General features: G+C 48.6%; 2 protein-coding genes across 5 annotated transcripts in view; one reads left to right on the forward strand and one right to left on the reverse strand.

The window, feature by feature from the left end:
* Window positions 1–147, forward strand: part of CCDC17 (coiled-coil domain containing 17) — a 22,259-nt gene extending 22,112 nt beyond the window's left edge. The window contains exon 31 of the mRNA XM_014521031.2: window positions 10–147. Within this exon, the coding sequence (XP_014376517.2) occupies window positions 10–39 (30 nt within the window). The 3' untranslated portion in view covers window positions 40–147. The remainder of the gene's footprint in view (window positions 1–9) is intronic.
* Window positions 148–297: 150 nt separating this feature from the next.
* Window positions 298–18,487, reverse strand: NASP (nuclear autoantigenic sperm protein). Of its 4 annotated transcripts, none has more exons than XM_025206592.1 (15): window positions 18,450–18,487; window positions 16,988–17,038; window positions 14,708–14,818; window positions 14,045–14,125; window positions 12,715–12,821; window positions 10,996–11,913; window positions 8,471–8,553; window positions 7,598–7,683; window positions 7,064–7,137; window positions 4,319–4,507; window positions 2,991–3,157; window positions 2,222–2,278; window positions 2,066–2,137; window positions 987–1,115; window positions 298–506 (listed from the first exon to the last, which is right to left on the reverse strand). In XM_025206592.1, exons 1-15 carry the CDS (start codon window positions 18,470–18,472, stop codon window positions 453–455), a joined length of 2,202 nt encoding a protein of 733 aa, XP_025062377.1. In that variant the 5' UTR covers window positions 18,473–18,487; the 3' UTR covers window positions 298–452. The 4 variants fall into 4 exon arrangements, 3 of the variants coding, with proteins under 3 accessions (XP_025062377.1, XP_025062387.1, XP_025062380.1); XR_003094545.1 differs by having other exon boundaries at window positions 350–506; window positions 872–1,115; XM_025206602.1 differs by lacking the exon at window positions 10,996–11,913.
* Window positions 18,488–18,604: the final 117 nt, after the last annotated feature.

An 18,604-nucleotide genomic window follows, 5' to 3' on the forward strand; every position in this document is an offset into this window, starting at 1 on the left:
CCATTTCAGGCACGGCTCCTGATCCTAGATCAAATCTAGGAAGCGCCCAGTACTGCAAGGAGCTGACGGTCAGCCACCCAGAACACAGGACCCACCGACTGACTCCACAACACTGCTGGAGAATGCAACGGCACCATCATTTACTTTGTTAGTCTCTTACTACTCAGGGCAAGGGAAAAAGAGATGGAGCATCTGCCCCTAAACGACAGAAGCATGAGGCCTACTGGGGCTCTCCCCCGTGCCCAGCTCTTCAGATCGTTTCTTGTGGCCGCTGCTGTACCACATTTGTGGGCGGTGCCAGGAAAGTGGCCCCTACTTAGAAGTCACAATGCCGAGCATTTGCTTACAATCTTTATTGGGAGTCATACAAAAGTTGCCAAAAAGTGAAAAAATACACTATATACAAAATCGTTTTCCTTGGGAGAAGAGGAGTGTCCCACGTTGGAGAACTATCATACTGTACTTTCAACTGCAGCCCCTGCTTCCACCTGTGGCCTTTTCTCTGTCTAAAAGAGGAATACACGTGGTTAGGAGCCAGCCGCAGGCACTACAGAACAGCTCGTTCATGCACCAGCTCCGAAAGCATCTAGCTTGGAGAGCTGTGTTAGCTTGGACTTCGCTGAGCGTTAGAGAAGCCAAGAACTTCTCCAAAACTCAGGCACAGACAATCAGCCTTGGCCTCGTGACACCAATTTTTGGGAATCGCACAGAACCAACGTGCTTGCACACCAGCACTCTGGGAGCAAGAACCGCGTGCTGCAGTTCAGCTGCTGTCGAGACGCTGCTGAACTCCACTGCACGCTGCCAGCCCCCCCGCCCCCCTGTGCAAAGCTCCGTGGCTAGTTCACTTGACAATGAAAGGACGAGATACCTTGTGGGGAACATGCAGGCAATAAAAGTAAAAAGGGTTACAGCGAGCAGGCGTGAGCGCGTGCCTGCCCCGAGAAGGAACACGCGTGGCCCCGACTCCTGACTCAACTGCCCACCTCCTCTTCCATTTTTTCTGCAACCTCATTTCCACTGGGGGCAGCATCACCACCGCCATTGACAGCCGGCTCGGGTTTAGATTTCTTAGCTTCATTGTCTCCCTGCTGAGTCTCCTCCTCTGGTTTCCTCTGAAGACAAAATCATTTAGTCTTCACTATGTACAATTTCAAGCTTAAAGAGTTCAGCAAGTTAGTGTCTAGGTGTTGCTGCATGAGTGACAGGGTCACAACGGATACGCAAGGGTTAGGACTGCACCGATGCCGTGGGCTCGTTTCGGGTGCTCCAACCGCTGGCCTGCAAATACGGCATCACCAGAATTCTCACTGCAACTGAACGGCCTTAACGATTTGATTTGTAATTTTTTCATTTCCAATTACAATTACAAGCAGAGGAATTTTAGCACCTCCGACATTTCCCATCAGCTCTGCAGCAGCAGATCAGAGCCTGCTCCAAAAGCTGGACTGGAGGAGGCAGCCACCGTGGCATGCCATCCCAGTCGCTCGTTAGGCCAATGAAGAATCTCTAGGGAAGTCCAAATTCGAGAAACAAACACGTATTTTTAGTGCAGAAAGGGCCTACGCACTAGCGTCCTTTAGAATTACCTGCATGTCATTACTCCAGTAAGAGGTTCTTCTCCAAGCTTGTGGTACGAACGCGACACATTTTAAACTGGCTTTGCTACGTCAAGTCCAATTCTCCGTTTCCACTTGGCAATAAGGGAACCCAGCTTAGCCTGGTGGTTTGCCCTTCAAACAGGGTCTGTGCACTGCCCTGCAGGTCCCCTCTTCACTGCAGCACTCATTTAAGGAGCGCAGGAGCTGCACAGCCCAGCTCCAAGGTTAAGCCAGCGTGGGGCAGGTGGGGGGCTGCACAGCACCAGCAACCATCAAAGCCACTCTCAGGAAGCCAGATGGTTCCCAGGCTGGTTGGGTCCCAGTGGAAAGGAGTTCTGTGCAGTGTTTCTGGGTTTAATTTTGAGCACAGCGGCAGGTTCGTTAGCCAAGAAGTGACGAGTGCACAGTGCGAGCTAGCGTTCATTTTTTCATTATTTGTCCAAATAGCAACTTCTAAAACACACCTTTTTCCTGACAAGGTGGGAGATGTCTGAAACACACTGAGACGCTCCATCAGCCGGTTTTCTTACTGGAATCTGTTACAAACCAAACGGCAAATGTTAAGACTGTCCAATAAACTCACAGTTAAACGTTCTCCCGCAACAATACCCTGCACTTACTGGGGAAGCGGAAACACTTCCTCCGCTCTGTGTGAAGCCAGAAGTAGTTCCACTAACCTATGAACAGAAAGAAAACAACAGTTAGCCAAGGCCTGGACCACGGGCCGGATAATTTCAGCATCCAAAAGTACTGCAAAGGAACTGTCCCGGGGACGGGAGGGGGAGGCAGGCAGTCAACAACTACTCTTGGGTTTAGGACAGTAAACGCACAACATGGAAGAGCTGTAAAGATGTATACAGACATATCCTCTCTGGCCTGGAACCTGCTGCCCACCTCTGGAATCCATGCGTCCATTTCCAATAACTAAATGGAGATTTTTAATATGCTTTTATTTTAAGGGAACAGCTAAGCCAACATTTAAAAATAACACTGGCCATCCATTTCTCCAGTCAGCACCGACCAACTCAATCCTGATTTTTTTTTTTTTTTTTTAAAATCACTGTGAAGTGCTTAATCCTCAAATTAAATTTTATTTCTGTACAAGGTGTTCAAATTGTAGAGTGAGCGTTACCCCACCAGCCGAGATTGAGCCGACTGTGCAGACAGACTTAGCTGAAAGCTAGGTTAGTATAAGCTAGTCTGTATTAGTAATCCAGAAACAGTGATAGTTCAGTCTTCTCAGGGCTGACAAAAGCTTGTCTCTTCTACCAAGCAGCACTTTCCTTAAGACAGACAGAAGGATGTCACCGCCGCCCCCCAAGAGATAGCCAGAGGTAGCTTTATCTAAATAAAATAAATACACTTTTTAAGTACCATAGACAGACTAACCAGAGTTGCCTTCAAAGCCAGTTCAGCTACTCCCGCGCTCCTCTGAGACTCCTTCGAGTCATCTATCTTCTCCTTTATTTCAGGAAGCAGTCCCTTCAGCTCCTCGATCTCCTTCTCATCTTGAGCAGATCCTCCTCCTGCTTTCTTTACCCGTTCGGTCAGCATCACTACAAGACAAATTGGGTGGCAGTCGTGCATTAGCACGAGAATGATTTTACTGACAGGACCCAGTACAGAACAGTCATAGGAAAGTGGGGCTGGAAGGCACGTCATGAGGTCACATCTAGTCCAGCACCCTGCTCAAGGCAGGATCCAGCCCTGACTAAGCCACCCTTGTCCAACCTGCTCTTCAAAATTTCTAGGGATGGAGATTTCACCCATCACTTCTCTGGGCAGCCTGTTCCAATGCCCAGCCACCCTCAGGGCCACAAAGTTGTTCATCCTGAGCCTATGTTTCCCTTGCTGCAACTTGAGGCAACTGCTCCTAGTCCTGTCCCCTGTGGTCACAAGGAAGAGACCATCCAGTCTCTCCAATTGCCCTTCAGGTATTTAAAGACTGTCATCAAATCCCCCTCAGCCTTCTCTTCTCCAAGCCCCTGGTAAGTCTCTCCCCCCCCGGCTCCAAAACATTTTTCCTGCTCTGCATTGGACTCTTTCTAAACTGCCTACATCCTTCTGGAAGTGAGGGGCCCAAAACCAGACACGGCACCTCCAAGGGAGGCCTCATCAGTGCTGAGCAGAGCAGAATCATTTCCCTTGATTCTCAAGTGACACTCCTGTCAATACAGCTCAGTAAGCTGCTGGAAGGGTTTTTGGCAAGAGTACACTGTTAGGTCCCATTCAGCTTACCCACAGGTCCTCCTCTGCACTCCTGCAGCCCAGCCAGTTATTCCCCAGCCTGCATTTGTGCACACAATTATTCCATCCCAAGTGCAGGACTTTGCACTGGTCTTGGTCGAATCTCACCTGGTTGATGGTGGACCTTTCCTCCAGCCTACCCAGGTCATTCTGGATTCTAGCCCTGCCCTTCAGAGAATCTGCAAGTCCCCCTAACTCGGCGCCATCCACAGATTGCTAAGTGTGCACTCAGTCCCAGCACCTAAATTATTCGTGAAGATGCTGAATACCATACCTAGGGCAGACCCCCACTGGATACATCCTCCAAAGTCCACACTGAGCCATTGATGACTACTCCTCGAGCACGATCAAACCAGTTACGTGTCCACCTTACAGCATTCTAGTTTGCTTTGGCAACAACAAGCTGCGGAAATAAAGCCAGCTTTCCTACAGGTCAATTTACTAGGCCAAGCTCTAGCAAACCCACTCACCCAGTCTCTTGTCAATGACTTCTACAGATTTACTGAACTGCAGAACAGCCTCATCGAACTGGCTGTTGTAGTGGTACGCCAGAGCCAGCTGGTAGTGAGTCTCTGCTAGCAGGCGGTCGTGCACCTCTAGGTACTTCTGCTGTAGGGCGAGGCAGGCCTGGAACTCCTCTATAGCTTGCACGTAGTTTTCTACAAACAGATACACAAGCCTTTATTAGACACAACCAGTAGGTATTAGTTCAAACAAACTAGTCACCACACCACCAGCTTCCCACTCAGTTTAGTCTCAACTGCTCTTGAATTCTGCATGACCTGGAAGCAGCCGTGACCTGTGCTGAGCAATGCCAGCTGATAGCTCAGAGTCGCAAGGAGCCTGTGGTTCAATGGTGGAATCTTTGCCTACCATGCAGGAGACCTGGGTTCAATTCCCAGACATGTATACAACTACAGCCATGGAGGCACCAAACATCTGGACTCAGTCTGGTCTTTGGAGTCTGTCTCAGTGGCCTAAAAAGATGGAAGGTCTGGGCAGCCTCCAGTCCTCCAAAAATCCCTGCCCAGGCATATGCATCAGAGGTCTGGGTGGCCCTCATGCATACACCATGATCCAGGAGGGCTGACAGGCTCCATAAGCAGCCCAAGAGCGAGTCAGTTTTAAGTAGCTGGGCAGCTTGTGGAAGACATCCCTCCTCAGCTCAGCACTTTGAAAAGGTCATTCTCCTGTTTTTGAAAGACCTACATAAGTCAGGTAGGGGAACACTGGAAGTATGAAATCAAGTTATACTGCTCAATAATAAGCAAAAAAAAAGTAATATCAAGAAGGAACTTTTATAATATCAAACTTTTAATATCAAGAAGGAACACCTTTTATAATTAAGCAGAGAAAGCTACCCAAGACCATACCTTCAAACTCCAAAATCTCCACTGATGGTTGAGGTGGTACAAGAGGAGAGATTATGCTTAGGGGCAACCAACACAGGTTCATTTGAGGCAGGTCCTGTCAGACCAACCTGGTGCCTTCTATGACCAGGTTACAAAATCCTTAGACGCAGGGGTCGCAGTGGATATAGTCTTTCTGGACTTCAGGAAGGCCTTCGACACTGTCTCTCACCCCATTCTCATTAAAAAACTCGGGGACTGTGTCATCGACACCTACAGTCAAATGGGTCGCTAACTGGCTGGAGGGCCGCACCCAGACAGTGGTGGTGGAGGGGTCTTATTCGACCTGGAGGGCTGTGGGCAGTGGGGTCCCCCAGGGCTCGGTCCCGCACTGTTCAACATCTTTATCAGCGACTTGGACGAGGGGGTGGAAAGCACGCTGCTCAAATTTGCAGATGACACTAAGATGTGGAGAGAAGTAGGCACGCTAGAAGGGAAGAATAGGCTGCAATCGGACCTAGACAGGTTACAGGGGTGAGCAGATGAGAACAGGATGGGTTTCAACACTGACAAGTGCAAGGTGCTGCACCTGGGGAGGAAGAGCCAGCAGCAGACCTACAGGCTGGGGAACTCCCTTCTCGTCAGTGCAGAGGCAGAAAAGGATCCTGGAGTCAGTATTGATGCCAAAATGAACATGGGCCGACAGTGTGGGGACGCAGTCAGGAAGGCCAACCACACCTTGTCGTGCATCCACAGATGCATCTCGAGCAGGGCCAAGGAGGTGATCCTCCCCCTCTATACGACACTGGTCAGGCCACAGCTGGAGTACTGCGTCCAGTTCTGGGTGCCGCACTTCAGGAGGGATGTGGACAGCATGGAGAGGGGCCAGAGGAGGCCACCCGCATGGTCAGGGGGCAGCAGGGCAGGCTAAGGGACCTGGACCTGTTCACCTCCACAAGAGAAGGCTGAGGGGGATCTAGTGGCCGTTTACAAACTAGTCGGGGGGGATGATGACCAGCAGGCATTGGGGGAGTCCCTGTTCCCCTGAGCGCTACCAGGAGTGACTAGAAATAACAGTCACAAGCTGGCAGAGGGCAGATTCAGACTAGACATCAGGAGGCGCTACTTCACTGTCAGGGCGGCTAGGATCCAGAACCAACTTCCAAGAGAAGTGGTGCTGGCTCCGACCCTGGGGGGCTTTAAGAGAAGGCTGCATGAACATCTCACCAGGGTCATTTGATGGCAGGGGGTCAGACTTGATGATCTGCTCAGGTCCCTTCCAACCCTACAAACTATGAAACTATGAGGCACAGCCCCCTTTTGTTAACCCACAGAGAAGCCTCCCAAATTGTTTAAATATTTGCCACAGGAAGCTTCTGACACCCCACTGTAGCCCGGAGGCAAGTAAAGAGAAGGGCACACTGGATTCTTTAACCGAAGTCTTGGGATGATTCAGCTTTTCCTAGCACAGGCAGAGAGTGAACTCAACTGAAGGGTTTGAGGAGAGCACTCTAGGACATGGTCATTCAGCTTCTCACATATCAATTAAGGCACTTTTAACAAGTTAAAAAAAAAAAACAAACAAAAAAAAAACCAGAAACACACAACTCGTTTTCTAGAATGTTCCTAGCCACACCTTAAACACAGCTGTCTTGCACAAGCAGACTTCCAAGTCCCTATTTCTAGTCCAGCCACAGGAGAAACTTGAACTCAGAACAGCTTCTTCCCGTAACTTGTGTCCAAGTTGGTTTTATCCCCCCAGCCACATTAGACAGCACCCAGGGGGCAGGACAGGCTAACGCCAGGCAGAACGACACTAGCTTAGCACCAGAGCACTTTATGCAGAATCAATTCAAGATAGCTTACCAGATTCGACGCTGACTTCTCCTAGTTTTAGGTGAGCTTGAGCAGCCAGGAGCTGAGCTTCTTTTGTTTCCTGTCTAAATCAAAAGAACCGTAGTTAGGCTGCTTGCTATAAAGCCCCTTTCTCAAGGGTACCTTCAGTATGCCCCTTCCCCAGTAGCTGTCTCAGCCCCCACTAGGGTTACAAATAGACATCATGAAATTAAGCAATCAGTTGTGCCGTAATTTCTCACAGCACATGCGATCTGCTTCACCTAGTGAAAGATCACCCCTTGTCCTGCCCCCCACTTCCCCACTCAGCCACACTCATGCCCCAGCTGAGTGGGGAAAGTGCCACAGAGGTAAAACATCCGCAGCAGCAAAGCAGCAGTCTATTACCACCTTTGTTGCACCACTGATTCTCCTTTAAATCTGGCACAAAGGGCATCAACGTGTATTGATAAAGCATTTGTGCTGCCATAATTTTGAGCGTCAAGTGATCCATTTCCACCCTAGTAGGTCCTGTCGCAGAGATGCACCAAGACTAAGAGTTTTTACCTTTTATAGATGACCTTGGCCAACTCCAGCATATCCCAAGCTAGCTCCAGATTCCCAACTTCATCCTCTTCGCTTTCCTGAGCAGACTAAAATGACATTGAAATTTTATTGAAATGCCACAAGCAACCCATAACATGGCCACATTTAGCAAAGATTCTCATCAGACATTTAGACATTAACCAATGCAGTGTCAGGTGATGCCTGTTAGTTATCCGAATACCTTCAATGTTACTTCGAGACTCTTTAAAGACGTTAGTAGTAAGAGGAACAGGAAAGCACAAAGTTGGATCCTCAGGTACTGCCTGAAGCAAAGTACTCCACCAAAACCCAGCTTCACGGGGGTGAAGTGACTTCATTTAGAACAGACGTAGAATAGCTTGGCCAAGTATGTTTGCTGACTGGAAGAACTGGTTGAACAAAGGCATGGTATATCCCTACAGCACCACAGTTACTGGGACCTGGGAAGTCTGGCACCAATTTGCAGAGTTCGTGTATACATGACCCTGTCCTGTTCAGCCACTGCCTTGACAAGCCTCCAGGCACAGACATCTAAATCACGGGTCACTGATGCATACAAAAAGAAGGAAGGGAGGGGGCAGGAGGACATAAACCTTTAAACAGATGAGTAGATAATACGACATAAGCCAAGAATTAAGAAATAGCTACTTCTCCTTGACTTGTCATGAAACTACTCCTGTTCCAGAAGAACATGATCCCTTGTTGGGTGCCAAGTCGGTTATTAGCCAAGAAGTTTCAAGTTCTTGATAAAAGCAGCAGCAGAAGCCACGCCTACATTATACCTGGTTCTCACCAGGGGCATTCTGTTCATCCAGAAGCACTGAGGACCAGTATTAAACAAGCAAGAGATCTCACCTTGTCTTCAACTGCAGATTCATTTTCCTTATCCTCTTCAGCTTTTTCGTTTTCTTTATCATCATCTTCTGATCCTTCTGTTTCTGCAAGAAACGCATGAGGATGACAACATGCCCAGTTAACGGGATGCGCTATATAGTTAGTCGGGCAACGCAAAGTAGACTAAATCTAGTTTCTTTCCTCTTCGTGAAAGCTTAGGGGTGACATTAGAACAGTATAACCAGCATCCACATCTCCTGTTGGCAGCAGCCACTATATTAAGACGTCAGGTATTGTAGTAGTGAAAACCAAGCTGATTCCCAGTCTATAGAAGCAGCTGTTTAGGATTAAGTCCTTATTTAGTACCATGTGGAACAAGGGAGAAGCTAATCCAGGGATAGGTTCTCATATATTTCTGCTTTCATATATTCTTGGTGACCTTCCACAGGAGTCAGTGGACTGGAGCAGCTGTGCAGCAGGACTAGCCACCTGTAGATGGGCAGACCATGCAGTGTTCCAGATAACTAAGGAGAAGGCCGAGTAGAGGGAATAGGACAGCGGTCCATAAAAGTCGTGAAGGGTATGGGTCAAGTGAACAGGGAACTGCTGCCCACCAATTCCCAGGACACTAGAACCAATAAAGGGGCACCCACTGAAATTGGTAGGTGACAGGGTTTATAGCCAACCAGTTTTTGGTTGGTTGGTTTTTGTTTGTTTATTTTTTAAAACACAAAGCAGGGAGGGCATTGAATAGGGGGATAGATCACTCCAGGGATTTCCAGTTCAGCACTTTCCCTGCATAGCATCCACTTCTGCCCCGTCAGAGACAGGATATGGGCTAGTCCCATTGGTCCAACCTAGTATGGATGGCACTTATGCTGTCATGTTTTCAGCAAGATAAGTCACAAAAATATAAAAAAGAAAGAAAGAAAGACAGAAACTCTACACTGGACTCCTACATTTGCTTATTCAGTATAAGCAGCTTTTGGTGACAATTACTGCTGTAAGGCACCAGTTCAGCTTACTACTTCCAAAGGACATTTACATCATCTCTCCAGCAAGAGAAAACAGACTAGGGGGTCAGATACAGAAAGCTTATCTCAGCTAACTTTTAGGTTGTGGCAAAGCCTGAGACATGCAAAGAGAGCAGAGAGAGAACAGAACGACTTGCTGCATGGATGCTGGAGCCAGCCTAGGAGCCGAGCAGACTGTAACTCTCCTAAAACAACCTAGCTGTTTTCAGTACAAAAGAAAAGAGGCCTGATCTCTGTTGGCAATTAGCATGGAGCTTCAGCTTTTACAACTGCTGCAACCAGAGCTAAAAACCAGCCTCCTCAGTGGCCTAGCTGATGCTGGAACAGCCCACGCCCGTGTGTATGAGAAGTAACTGCTTTATCAGGGCTGGAACATAGGAGATATCACAAAGCTAAAAAGGAGCAAAGTACTTCAAACTGTTTAAGTGACCAATTCAGGGAGGCTGGGAACAATGTTACACCATGAAATATAGCACCCAACTTGGAAAGTGTGTCCCTGTCTTCTCCCCACCCTTCCTCAAACAGCTTTGTTGGGGTGGGGGGGAAAACTCACGTTTAACAGCTTGACCCTGAGACAAGAGTGATCAATTAGAAGGATTTACATATTACATGGCAACTAAAGATGCTGGAGAGCAGAGCTGTACAGCACCCTTCCTTTTGCTGGAAGAGAGAGGCCTCTGAAGGCTGTCTGGACTGCCAAGGCAATCAAACAACGTGGATCTGCATCCATCACTGTTAAAGTGAAGCTTTTACTATGAACCACTCAGCTGGCCCAAGTGCGCCATTATGCAGATGGCGACACTTTATGAGCTACCAGGAAATGGCTTACAGCATGGTACTGTGAAAGTTTGTTTCCAAGACTGTTGTTAATTAGTTTAGCAGCTGTGATGAAGCAGGGAAGCAGAACGACATGAAAAGCTACACAGCAGAAGCATGTACAAGCCAGCACCAATTGACAATTAAATTTTAAATGCTTATCGTATTCAATTTAGATTCCCCCACTAAGTTTGCAATCTTATGTGATGGCCAGTAAGAGATTCCACAGAGGAGTTCAATTTTCAAAAGGGATCAATTCAGTGGTTTCTACTGTACTGCCCCCTCTGTCTAGAATGGAGGTCGGGACCAAAGGCAGCCTGTGTTTCAAGTTACCTGAAGGTTAGTGAAACAAACCCAGATACATGCAAGTGAACATCCATTCAGTATTCTCTACCAGCCCAGTGACTGCTTTCGACACATTACGTGGATCTCTTTGGGAGCCGCGGCTTGCTTGAACAGTAGCAATTTTGCTTTGCAGTTAGTTAAGCGTTAGTTTAGAGAAACTAAGACTATTTGCTGTTCCTTGGAACTTAAGTGAAACCAGCTTCTTGGATACAAGATCCTCCAAGTGCCCCCCTTGGCAGAGCCCTTGCCTAAGGCACACAGAAAATCCTGAATGGAATCATTTTTACCCACGGTTAGAAAGTCAAATCCATCAAGTAATCCACCCACAAGTACTTCTCCTCTCCCTGTTACCTTCTCCCTCTTCCAACAGGTCCTCTCTCTCTTCTTTTTCTACCTTAGAGCCTTCCGCTTCCATCAGGTCATCTTTCTCATCTTCTTGTGGTCCCTTAGCACCTACTTCAACTTTGGCTTCTGTTTGCGTTTTGTCGAAGGGCTCCCCATCCTCTCCAGGTGCAGCGACATCTGCAGCTACAGGTGGCGTTTCCTTTGAGGACTGAGTATCTTCAGGCTCCTCAGGTGGCTTCTCTTCCGGAGCTGCCTCTGCCTTTGCTTCAGCTGCCTCTGCCTGCTTTTCTTTGTCTTCCACTTTCTCCTCTGCAGCTGCCTCTGCCTGCTCTTCTTTCTCTTCCCCCTTCTCCGCGGCTGCCTCTTCCTTCTGTTCCATAGCACCCACAGCCTGTTCTTCAGCAGTGTCTGCTACGGGCTCTTCTGAGCCTGCCTTCTCTTCCACAGCAGCCCCTGCCTCCTTTACTGCAACTTCTGCCTTCTCTTCCACAGCTGCTGCTGCCTCCTCTCCTGCAGCCTCTGGCACTGGCTCTTCTGCCACTACCTTCTTTTCCACAGCTACAGCCGCCTGCTCCCCCACAGCCTCCACTTTCTCCAAAGCCATCTCTGCCTGCTTCTCTGCAGCATCAGCCTTCTGCTCCTCTGCCCCCGCCTCCTCTTCTGGAGCTGCTTCTGCCTGCTCTTCTGCAGGTTCTGCTGGCTTCACAGCTGCCTCTGCCTGCTCTTCCACCTCCTCTTTAGGCTTGGTCTCTGTGCCAGCAGCCACCTCCTCTCCTTCCAGTACTTCTTCCATTTCTACATCCTCTCCTCCAGTTTCCTTCCCACCTTCGGTCAGTGCTGGAGACTCTTCTGCAGATTTTTTGGATTCTTCCTTTTCCCCCATGGCGTTATATACCTGCTCTCTCAACTCCTCCCTTGCTTCTTCTACATGGTTAAGGAAGATGAAGCATAAACATTTCTTCGAGTTTAGTAATAAAAGCATTAACGGGAAATGAAAATACCACCCTCAGACCCTCCAATGTGTTGGTTTCTCATCAAGCCATAGCACGTTCCTAAAACATCACTCCCCTTTTGAAATCTAAGGAAAACTGGATCCCAGCTAACAAAGCAGCTTGTGATGAACACCTCTACCCCCCCGCCCCGACCAACACACACCAAGGCATTGTAAGCAGCCACTCAAGCAATATGCAGTTCTGTGCACTAGCATTTTTAGTCACAGCTAAGCAAGAGATGCCAAGCTTTATCCAGTAGTCTAGAGGGGCAGAGATGTGCCATCTTCATCTGTGAAGGAGTACAGAATGAAACCTGCCCTTGGACTTCTTACAGGAAGGACAGTTAGAGAAGTTTCACCAAGATGTCAGTCCTTTAATCAGGGGAAGGAGTCTTAGGGAACGACACCACGTGCCATTGTACTGCTGCAAGTTTACAAAAGCAGTGCAAGTGGGCTAGGAAGCTTAGACACAGGACAGGGTATCCGAGCGCAGTGCTTCAAAAAAAGCCTGACAAACCGAGTGACTTTTTGTGTTTGCTTTGAGTCAAGTTAGGGAAGAAGAGTTCCTTGCAAAAAGCTTTTAGCTACATTTGGATGAATTGATAAAACAAGACTCCTTCGCCTACTAAAAGTTTTGGTGTAAAGCTTCAGGGTAGTGAAGTACTCAGAATCCAGCATTTACAGGAAACAACATGGCTTGGCATCTCTATGGCATGTTAGACAGCTCTACATACCATCTATGTTATCAGCACTTTCTACCATTGAGTCATCTTCCGTTTTCTCCCCTTCTTCTTCAACTTGCACTCCTTCCAAGGCGTTTCCCAACACACCATTTTCCATTCTAGGAGAATAATGGAAGTATCATTCCCTGGTACTTGCCAAGAGCTACATGTATTGCTTAAAAGGAACAACTAGCAGGGAAGACTCTGCTCAGTATCAAGTTTAAGAGTGCCAATCCCACCCTCAGCCCTTTGTTGTTGTTAACAACACACTCCTGTCTTAACCTGCCAAGACTTATTACTGCAGACCCTGCTACTGGTCTCCGAGAGAGACTGTTGGTCACATGGCAATAGTTATAAGTGCTCAGGTACCACAGTGACGGTGCTCCAAAACTTGGACATACACACTCCAGTTGCACACTGTTCAATAGTGCTGTGGGCGAGAACACTTCCCTCTAGACCAGTGGTTCTCAGCATTTTTTTGCACCAGGACCCATTTGTAAACATTGATGGCCAAACCCAAACTAGTGCCCCTCATCCCCGACTTGCCCCCAGCGTGCGGGGCAGGGGGGGGGGGGGGGGCCGAAGGAACCCGGCGCCACGGGGGGGGGGGGCGTGGGGGGGGGGGGGGATGCCCCAGCAACCCTTTGCAGCCTGAAACTCTGCCAGGGAAAACCCATGGCTTCCACAGAGAATCCATTTTTAAAAAGTTTGCTCATGACCTTTTCATATATTCTTGCAACCCACGGGTTGAGAAACACTGCTGTACAGCAGGGGTTTGGTGGCCTTTTAGGAAGCTGCTTTAAGAGAGCCATGTTCACAACTGGGGGGGGAGCACTGCTGCCACTTCAGAGCTCAGTACACTGCCACCATCCTAGCTTCACAGGCTGTATCCAATTACTTGGCTGGCCACAGGTTGCCAACCCCTGCTCTGGTGGCATCTGATCATTTGCCCAGCCCTCTCCTACAGACTGTAGGACCTTTCTTGGAAATATAGATACTGTCACATTAAATCAGACCAACAGTCAGACTTGCTTATATCTCCCCTTGAACTCAAATCTTCTGCTCCATAACCTAACCCCTTTTTCCAATACCCCTTCCCAGTTTCCCACAAGTCAAAGACACCCCACTAAGTTCTTCTCTTTGAGGGGCCATTAGGTGATATTGCCAGTGTTTCAATCAAACAAGGGACCAAACTGAAGTTATTCAGTTACTCCCACTGAAGTTCTTGTCCAATCATGTCACTAAGTTACAAACAGGTTACGTTTTAAGCTATTAAAAACATCCAAGAATAACATTCTGCTATCTGCCATTTCTGTAGATGTATAGAAGACTGTTAAAATACCTTGCTAATTCCAGAAGAGACTTTCCATAGTAAAAAAAAGCTTCTGCACACTCGTCCGCTGTCTCGCCATATTTCTTACCCCTACAAAGGAAGTCAATTCAATCATCTGTTTGAACCGATTGTCAACAGGTTTTGTTTGTTTGTTTGTTTTTAAATGAACAGAGGTAAGTATTTCCTGGGTGAAGACAGCCAGTTTCTACACTGACATCTATTCCCCTGCCTCCTCCCTCAACAAAGTGGTGATTCTCTTTCATGATCAGAAAGAAAGTCTGGTTGGTCCAAGCACTCAAAACAGAGTATCTTGTGGATGGCAGACTTTTCTCCCAGAAATCAGGCAGCATGTTTACGATATACTACCAATTTGTCATTTGGATTAAAGAGATCCAAGTCACCAATTACAGGACTGGCATTTCTGGTTACATCTGTAACACTTAGCTGCTCCCCCAGGGTCTGAACATGTAAAATGGTGTTATTTCACGAGTCTAAGACACTGCATGCATCTTATAATGCCAATAGTTAATTAAGGATCATACACAACTTTGTACAGACAGCTCATCTGAGCCAGAGCCAGGTTTCTCCATCTAAGCTTGATCACACTTGAGTGATATGCATGAAAACAAAATCAGCAGAACAGAAATGCAAGTAACACGTTCCATTACTTACAATAAACTAGCAGCTTCCTGGAATGCATTAACAGCCGCTGGAATATCTCCCATTACCAGGTGTTTCTGTCCTAGGCCCAGTAGTTTCTTGGCTTCCCCGTCGACATCCACACTGGAAAGTTATTAAGTACAAAGCTGTGTCAATCACCATTTAGAGAGAACATCTGTATCCTCTTAAAAGCTCACATCTTTGCTTACCAAAAGATTTAAACCCAGCCTTCAAACCCTTCCCACCAAGGGTCAGACATTAGCCAGCCATGGTTTATATATTGCCAAGTCATGAGATGCCACATTATAGATTTAATTCTGGAGAACTTTCATTCACACCAGTTTTTAGGTGTGCTACCCTGGGGATTAAGACCAATTCTTCCATTTGTAGCAGCAGAGCAGTGGTTCTCAACCAGGGCCCTGCGAGATCCCTTCAGGGGTGCCACAGTGGTGTGGGCACCGCTGCTGCTATGGCCAGGTGGAACAGTGCCACATGCCTCCTGTGTGGAGAGTGGGAAACAGCTGTGGCAGGAGCACCTGTTCCCTTCCCAGTCCAACCCTACAGTCTCCTGGAGAGGGGCATGCAGAGCAGGTGGAACTGAACAAGGAGTTACCCAGTAAGCTGAGGCAGTACAACTGGGGTGCTGCCAAATTCAAGAAAGCTACAGAGGTGTGCCCTGACTAAGAGGTCGAGAACTACTGCACTAGAATAATTTAAGAGCATCCAGTGCAGTCTGTTTTAATTAAGCTACCCCTAGGAGGACCCCAAAGATTGTTCACACAGTTCCTCTCTGGAATAAAACGAATGCTAAGAAAGGGACTGGCAGAACATGCTTAAACTCTGGTCTCTTATGCGAGGACATGATGAAGCTCAGACCTTTCTAATCTGCAGGAATCCTGGCTTTCTGTTTAATAAATTAATAATTATATACCATCATGTATAATAACAAATTATATTTATCAGATAATGATAAATAATAATTATTATGTAGAATATGTATCTATATATAGCAGTTTGGAAGCCTACTAGTGCCTCAATGACAATCATAAAAGAATATTTAAATACCTATATTTTGCCACGATTTGGGGTTTGTTTGTTTTGGGGTTTTTTTCCTCTTTTTTTTTTTTTTTTTTTACCATGGAAAGAAATCCGCGCACCTGGTTATGGGTCCAGTTGCAGCTGTCTCCCCCCACATGGTTTTGTGGCACTGAGCAGCCCCAATATGCTAGTGCCCTGCCCCTGCCATTGCCCCTCAACTCCTGACCCACAGCCCCCCACAATGCCCCTCACTCCCCACACACAGACCCCGCCCCCCCCCAGCTCTGCTGGAAGGGGCCCCAGCTGCCGGGGCTACAGGGCCTGAGCCCCGCTCCTGCCCATGGGAGGCAGCAGCTGCTGTGGCAGGACAGCGGGAGCCGACACACCATTGGCAGCCCCATGGCCCCATGGTGTGGCACCACATACTTGCCCAGCACCAGCAGGGGCACAGCTCTCTGCCGCCACCCCCACTGCTGCTGGGTGGGCACGGGTTGCCTCACCGTGGTGGCGTGGGGCTTGCAGCAACATGAGCCTTCCCACCCAGCCCTGCCAAGCCAGGTCCCACCCGCTGGACCGAAGCAGCCCCAGAGGGGAGGGCAGGGCAGGGAGCCCCGAGCTTGCAGCAGGCAGCCCGCACCCACCACATGCACAAGTCTGGGGGGCACATGCTCCCCCCAGGAGTGCGCCCAGCAGCAGGGAGCCAGTCCACCCGCTAACCCCTGGACAGAGCTGCGGGCAGCTCATCCCTTTCCCTGCCTGGGCCCTGTCACCACACGTGGCCATGGGCCCAAAGCCCCATGCACAGCCCCAGCCTTGCCCAACTCCCTCCTTCATTATGGAGGCCTCAATTACACCCCCCACCCCCCGGACTTACCTGCAGGGAGCTGCTCTCTAAGCTGCCAGGTGCATATGTACACACACACACACACACACACACACACACACACACACACACACACACACACACACACACACACACACAGCACCCCCTTGCCAGTGATCACCCTCCTCCTGCTCCCCCCCATCCCTTGCAGGCTGGAACTTGCGAGCCTGCAAGGGGAAATCCACTGGTTCCTGCGTTTTTCTCCTTTAGAAGGAGAAAACAGGTTTTACCGCATTTTTCCGCAGCAAACAGAAAACCCAGATCCCTGCTAATCAGGAAGACATTTACATCCTAGCATCTTAGTTCCACAGACGCTGCCCCAAGTTTTTGCTTGCTTCCATAAGCAGTTATTATTCACGGTTCCACTTTACCTGTCAGTTTTCTCTGCAGACGTGGACGGAGCTGCCAGTTCCTCTTCCATTCTACAACAGCACGTTCAGAAACAATTAGAACAGACTCCCAGGACTGTCGCATTATCGAACAGGGACCGACTACCCTGTAGTTCACACGTTTCTAGGCTGAACAAGACCATGCAGGTTCAGATTGCTGAGCCCGTGGCATCGCCATTTGCAAATGTTGTGGACCATGGTGCAAGCCCAAACGAGCAGGCTGCTTTGTGGGAAAACTGTCAAACCCAGAAGTTTCTGCTTGCGGCATGTAAGTTTAGCATTTTCTGATAAAGCTAGAAAAAGGAACTTTATAGTCTTTTCTACGTTTCCATTTAAACAAAGCCTTGAAGAGCTTTGGATGGAAACCTTTTTTTTTTTTTTTTTTTTTTTTAAAATCAGGCCTAATTTTTAAAGAGGGATGTTCTTGATTTGACGCGAGTTTACAGTAATCAATCACATAACATTGCTTTGGCTCCTGCAGCAACAACTCCTCGCACCTAGTGAAACCAGAGATGTATAATGAGCTTGTGTAAGCAGGGGGCTTCCTAAAAGGTGCTGCAAGGGGACTGCAGGGAGCAGAGCCACTAGATAGAGAGCAGCAATTAAACCATGACATCTCCAGCAATTAGTGTGGGCCAGCCAGACTCACTGGAGACCACCCAAGTCTTTTTCTCACGAAGGCACCAGACCCAGATGCCGCCGAATGACCAAACACCACCGACTGCAACGTGCGAGGTCAGAGCCGCGGGTAAACGAACATCACGCGCATCAGCGCCTCCGCCGGACAATTAAAGTGAGCGAACGCCGACCCGACACCGCTACCAGAACGACACGGGGCTGCCGCAAAACCTCCGACCTCCCCGGAGGATCTCGGAGCAGCTCTTAGACAAAGAAAACCTTTAAAAAAGCCTCGCTTGAGCAGGAAATGGCGGAACGAGGCCGGGTTAAGGAGGAGCAATCGTCACAAATCGCGAGGGAAATCGAGGTTACACAGGAGGGAAAGGTATAAACCGACCCTGCCTTCTCCCTGACCGCAGACGGAGACCGGGATCCACACGCCTCTATTTAAAATGGGCGCATTCAACTTCACGCGACTCCTTGCTCACCCAAGAGCCTACAAACACCAGCAGACTCCCCCCCCCAGCCCGAGGAAGGGGGTTTGTGCCCGGAAACATCGTCCGTGGCAAACTTCCAGCAATTTAGTTGGTTTAATAAAAGCCTGCACAATCCGCCTAAATAACCACGTCTGCCTACGGGCCATAGCAGAGCCGTGTCTGGGCAGCACGCGGCCCACGGGCACCCATCGCAAGCCCCACGGAGGAAACAGCTTAGCGGAAGAGGCAGGCGCGGGGTGCACCGCCTTCGCCGGCAGCGTCCTCGCTTCCCTCGCAAAGCGCAAGGAAGGGGTGTTTTAATCAAAACCGCTGGGGAGGAGATAGCTAACCTCCATGGCAGCTCTAGAAACATGAGATTATTAAAAAAAAAACAAACCAAAAAAAACACCACAAAAATAAGACGGGTCACTTCAGCCGTCTGGGAAAAATCCCATTTCACATTTCGTGGCTTAATGTCGCCCCCTCGTTTGTGCTCAGCAAACGA

This window comes from Alligator sinensis, unplaced genomic scaffold (assembly GCF_000455745.1).
Source record: "Alligator sinensis unplaced genomic scaffold, ASM45574v1 scaffold781_1, whole genome shotgun sequence".
Taxonomy (NCBI): Eukaryota; Metazoa; Chordata; order Crocodylia; family Alligatoridae; genus Alligator; species Alligator sinensis.